Here is a 6,000-nt window from a genome sequence, read left to right as displayed (position 1 = left end):
ATCATAATTAAATAATTTTATTAAAATTTATTTTTAAAAATTGAATGACAGTTATTATTTTAAATTAGACTACCAATTATTTTGAAGACAACTATAATGAAATCATCTTATTTTAAATATTGACTCAATTTAATATTTTTTATAAATAATTCATAAATATCTTTAAAATGAACAATTAAAATTATTAGGCCATATTTTACAGTTGAGTAAGGTTGTATGATTGAATTGAGTGTACATATTACTACTATAGTTGTTTATGAAGTATCGACACTTTGATAAACATGTTATATCCGTATTAGGTACTTGTCGTCGTATAATGTTTTGTATGATATTTCTGTATATATATCGGATACACGAAATATGTATCTAAATTTTTTCTTTTTAATTTTTGATGTACACAGACGTACCTAATAAACCAAAATCATACAGTATTTCAGTCAAAACAATATTTTCTTTTATTACAGAAATAAAATTTCGTTCACTAATTTTGGTTTATACCTTTACTTTTGACATTAAATGTTAATTGTCGATTAAATCTTAACAAATTAAATCATTTAATCAATTTTTGTATTATTTCAAATTAAAATAAATTTTTTTTATAAACGTACCAAACCGTACATGTATATATCTTACTTTTTTTAGATTTTATCATATCAGCGTACCTGTATCATACTCATACCAGTACTCGTACCCATATCCGTGCTTCATAGATAGTGATTACGCAGGTTTGGAGTGTGAATATTACAATTTCAAAATGAGGACTGAGTTGAAGATTCAAGTTAATAGAAGTCGTTTCAACGGCATTTTCTTTTTCAAATTCTCAGTCTAAATGATTTTCTTTACATTAGGGGTGAGCATGGTAGCATACCATTAAAGTCTTTGTATCCTAGAAATGGATCGAGAAGGTTGGATCCCCATTGTGAAGCGAAGAGAGAGGCAAGGAGCAAGGTGGGAAGATAATCATCTAGGCATTCACACATTGTTTGTGGATAATCTGCCACGAAGCATGGATCCTAAGGGTCTGTACAACTTGTTTAAGAAATTTGGAGTGGTGAATGATGTCTTCATTCCACAGAAGAGAAGAAGATTAACTGCATCCAGATTTGCCTTTGTGAGATTTGGGTGTCAAGTAGCAGCAAGTGTTGCAGTGCAAAAAGCTAATGGTTTGTGGGTGGATGATAAGGTCCTAGTGGTAAAAAGTGCTGATTTTGGCAGGGAGAAGAAAGAGAAAGGTTATACGAATCCACAGGCAAAGGGACAAGGAGTACCAAGACCACAATGACGTGTCTCAGGTACAGGAACCAATCAGCTTGTGGGGCAGAAATCGTATGTGCAGGTAATAAAAGGAGAGAATATTGGTGAAATGGGGGCTGTTACAGTAAAGACAGAGGAAGTGGGCAATGGATGGTTATATGAGAGTCTGATTCTACGTTTGAAAGCGAAGTATGCCACTGTAAATATGGAGATAGAGCTTGAAGCAAGAGGCATGAAGGAAGTTGTGGTGAGGAAGGGTGGAGGACGGGATCTAATACTATCCTTCAAGTCAAAAGAGGAGATGAAATTAAGAATGAAGGATGTGAAGGAGATGTTTGGGGACTAGTATGATGAGATAATTCCAAGGGAAGCAAGGAAAGTGCTGGAACAAGAACGGTGTGTGTGGTTAACCTGCTATGGAATCTCGTTAAATCTATGGAATAGAACCAATTTGTATAGGATTGGGAATTTATGGGGAGAGATTCTCTGCACTGAGGGAGAGCTAAGCCAGCCACTCTGGTTCAACTGTGGCAAGATGAAGATCTCAACTAAATACATGGAGCCAATAAATAAGATGATCAATATGGAGTGTAATGGAGTGCTATACCCAGTTCGGGTGTGTGAAGAACAGAGGGTGGTTGTTCAAACAATCAAAGAGACCTGTGTTTGTAAGAAGTATATGCACTTGGATGATGTATACAGTGCCAATGAACAGGAAGGTAAGCCTATGGAGGTTAGTGGTAGAGACGGTGAAGATGAAGATGACTGGCAGCTGAGTCAACTAATGTGCTTGGAAGAAAGGATGGCATGGGAACCGGAAACATGCCAAATGGACCAGTGAACAATACTGAGGCAGAACGGGAGGTGCATGGGAGGAGTGAAACAGTAGTTGCAGCGTCTAGTGAAAGATTGGGGAAGAGCTCGAGATGGCAGTCGGCAAGCTGGATTACGGCTGTGCAAAAAAGTGTCAGAATTGTGATGATCAAGTATTCACGCCTGGGTTTATGAAAAGCTTAAGCAGGTCTTCATTACCTCAACCTAGAGTGAACTTAGAAGTGCATTTGGACCTGACCGAGGAGCCCACTGCGATGGGTGGACTACATTCTGTACAGTCTGGGCCTTCTAAGTTAAATGGGTTCAAAGCCCAAACAAATAATAGCAAGGGTGATGCAAATTTAAAGCTGAAAGGGGTGTATCCTCCACAGCATGGGCCTTCTGAGTCAAGTGGGTTTAAAACCCAATTGAGTAATAGCAATAGTGTTGCAAATCTAAAGCAAGAAGGGAAGAAAAAAGGGAGCAAAAATGCCCACTGTCGGCAACAACGTCAGAGAAGTGGATTTTTTGATCTTGTGAGGAGGTATGGTCAGAAGGGTGCTTCTACAAGCAAATCAGTTCCAAAACATGCCCTGTTGAGAGCAGCAGCTGTAGAAGCCTCAATGTCGTCATGTACTGAGTATGGAAATGGTGGAGGAAGAAGATTACTTAATGAAGCTGAAGCAACAGTATGGCTGGGCAAAATATTGGGTGTGGAGTATAATGGTTCAGAAGAGGAAGTCCTTAGCAAAATAGTGGAACTGGAAAAAAAGGATAAGGAGAAGCTTGGGGGGAAAATGGGGCTAATGCATAGGGTGTTTGTGGAGGTGGGATTTCATGGGAGTTTAATAATGTTTCCTATGAAGATATTGAGTTGGAATATTAGAGGAATTGGAAAGCAAGAGAAGAGGGGTAAGATTCAGAAGTTGGTGAAGGATAGAAATATAGATATAGTGTTGGTTCAAGAAACAAAGAAAGTTGCTATTACAAACAGTGAAGTCAGACAAATGTGGGTGAGGAATAGAATGGAGTTCATGGCAGTGGATTCTGAATGTACAGTTGGAGGTTTGTTATGTATATGGGACCCAGAGGTATTTCAACTTGGTGTTTGTTGCAATAGCAGACGGTTCATACTCTTATCAGGTACAATATTTCATTCCTTTGAGTGTGTTTTATTGAATATATATGCACCGAATGATGTGGGGGTAGAAGAAAGCTTTGGGATAGCTTGCTTAATCTGAAACAAGGGTTTCCTAAACCATGGTGTCTGTGTGGGGATTTTAATGAAATTAGGAATATTGGTGAGAGGAAAGGATGCTCCAGAAGAGAGAGAGGTATGACTGAGCTCAATGAGTTCATTGAGAATAGTGAAGTACAAGACCTACCTTTATTAGGAAGAAAGTATACATGGTGTAATTCTAGGGAAGGGGTCAAATGGAGTAGGATAGATAGGGTGTTGGTGGATCCGAAATGGTTGGAGGGATTTCAATTAAAATTATGGGGATTACCTAGGCTCATCTCAGATCATGGTCCACTATTATTGATGGAAGATGAAAGGGATTGGGGTCCAAAGCCGTTCCAGTTCTTAAATGCTTGGTGTCTACATCCAAATTTATCATCCTTTGTGGCTAAAGTTTTGAAGGAGTCGAAACCTAATGGTTGGGCTGGATTCATCCTACACAAAAAACTGAAGGATTTGAAATTAGCGCTTCGCCAATGGAATAAGGAGGTGTATGGGTCTGTGCCTAACAAATTGAAAGCAGTAGAGGAGGAAGTTCATATCCTTGATCTTCAAGCAGAGAGCAGAGAGCTGGATCAGCAAGAGAAAGCTAGAAGAAGAGCAGCTTATGAAGAGGTTTGGAGACTTCATAGAATGATGGAGTGGACGTGGTTACAAAAATCAAGACTGAATTGGAATTTGAAAGGGGACCGTAATACCAGATTTTTCCATGTGATGGCCAAGGGTAGACAATGTAGAAATGAAATAACATTCATGGCCTATGGTGGTTCAGTGCTTGAGGATCCTCGTCAAGTGAAGTCTGCAATTTTTGAGCACTTCAAGAAGCAATATTCTGAGGAGTGGATGTTAAGACCAAAGTTAGGAGGCCTATTCAAATCAGTGAGTAGCAGTCCCTATTTTGATGGGCTGGAATCGGAGTTCTTAGAATCAGAAATTCTGGCAGCAGTGAAGGATTGTGATGGTAACAAGGCCCCTGGCCCGGATGGTTTCAATATGCTATACTTCCAAAAATTTTGGAAGGTGATAAAAGGGGAAGTTCTTAATTTTATGAAGGAATTTTATAGGAATGGCAGATTGGTGAAGGGCTTGAATAGCTCATTTATTACTCTTGTTCCCAAGAAAGAAAATCCGGTGGGATTAACAGATTATCGGCCAATCAGCTTAGTGGGTTCAGTGTACAAAATCCTAACTAAGGTCCTGTCAAGAAGATTAAAAGAAGTGCTACCTTGCATTATTAGTGAGACCCAATCAGCCTTTGTAGGAGGAAGGAACATATTAGATGGGGTTTTGATTGCTAATGAAGTGGTAGATGGGTGGAAGAAATCCAAGAAGCAGGGTGTCATCATTAAACTTGATTTTGAGAAGGCGTACAATTCAGTCAACTGGGGGTTCCTACGTTCTATGCTACTGAAGTTTGGGTTTGGGGCAAGGTGGGTTAAATGGATTATGGAGTGTGTTAGTTCGGCTAGAATTTCAGTCCTGGTAAATGGGTCTCCAACTAATGAGTTTAGTCCTCAAAGGGGACTGCGACAAGATGACTCTCTATCCCCTTCTTGTTCAACTTGGTGGCTGAAGGTCTCAATATGTTACTGACAAGAGCATACCAGATGGGAATTATTAAAGGGGTGCAAATTGGTGCAGATGATGTGAGACTGTCCCACTTGCAATTCGCGGATGATTCTATCATGTTTTGTGAAGCTAAAGAGAAGGAGATTAGAAACTTGAAGAAGATCTTAAGGTGTTTTGAGGTGATGTCGGGTCTGAGGATTAATTACCGTAAGAGTCAGGTTTGTGGAGTGGGTGTGTCAGATGAATCTTTAGCTACATTTGCATCTATTTTGAATTGCAAGATCAAGAAGCTGCCTATGCAATATTTAGGCATGCCTCTTGGGGCTAATCATAATAGAAAGCAAACTTGGAAACCAGTGTTGGATAAGATTCGTAGCAGGCTTGCTAGCTGGAAAAGAAAGATTTTATGTTATGTTGGGAGGTTAACCTTAATCAAATCTGTAACTGCATTGCTGCCAGTTTATTATTTATCCTTGTTCAGATTACCTCAAGGGGTAGCTAAAGTGATTGAAAGGCTACATGCTTCATTTCTTTAGGGGGGATCTGAAGTGAGGAGTAGAGTTCACTTGGTTAAATGGGCTGATTTGTCCAAAAGTGTGGATCAAGGGGGACTGGGGCTAAGACGAGTAAAAATGATGAATGAATGTCTATTAATCAAATGGTGGTGGAGGTTTGGGTATGAAAAAGATGCACTGTGGAGGAAGGTGATTTGTAGCAAGTACAAGGTCGACTTTAGTGATTGGGTGCCCACTTCATGCACAAGACCTAATGCATCTACTGTTTGGAAAGGTATAATCAATATTGCTATGTCTGATAGCCCACTCCTACAGTTTTACATGAATAATTGGCAGTTAAAGGTTAGGGATGGGAGGACAGTCAGGTTTTGGTTGAATAAGTGGTGCCATGCTACCTGCTTTAGAGAGGAATTTCCTGGCTTATTTTCTTTAATTCTGGATAAGGAGGTGTCACTAAGAACAATGTTTGAGAGAAAGGATAATGCAGGGAACTGGGTGTTTAATTTTAGAACAAGGATCTATGATTGGGAAGATTGTGAGGTCACAAGGCTCAAGAATCTCCTGGGTGCTGCACCTGCATTGGTGGACAATCAGAGTGATAAACCAGTG

The 6,000-nt window shown here is 39.5% G+C and overlaps 1 protein-coding gene across 1 annotated transcript; it reads left to right on the top strand.

Annotated features, from left to right (window-relative positions):
- Positions 1–892: 892 nt before the first annotated feature.
- On the top strand, positions 893–1,282 carry LOC145807142 (uncharacterized). The gene has a single exon (XM_082905076.1). It carries the CDS (start codon positions 893–895, stop codon positions 1,280–1,282), a length of 390 nt encoding a protein of 129 aa, XP_082761202.1.
- Positions 1,283–6,000: the final 4,718 nt, after the last annotated feature.

Source organism: Camellia sinensis, chromosome 14 (genome assembly GCF_055761805.1).
Source record: "Camellia sinensis isolate YWXY chromosome 14, ASM5576180v1, whole genome shotgun sequence".
In the NCBI taxonomy this organism is placed as follows: Eukaryota; Viridiplantae; Streptophyta; class Magnoliopsida; order Ericales; family Theaceae; genus Camellia; species Camellia sinensis.
This window is presented reverse-complemented; position numbering and strand designations above follow the sequence as displayed.

What these genes read in the sequence shown, in the direction of transcription:
- LOC145807142 (XM_082905076.1), top strand. Translation starts at nt 893, where the DNA reads ATGGATCGAGAAGGTTGGATCCCCATTGTGAAGCGAAGAGAGAGGCAA.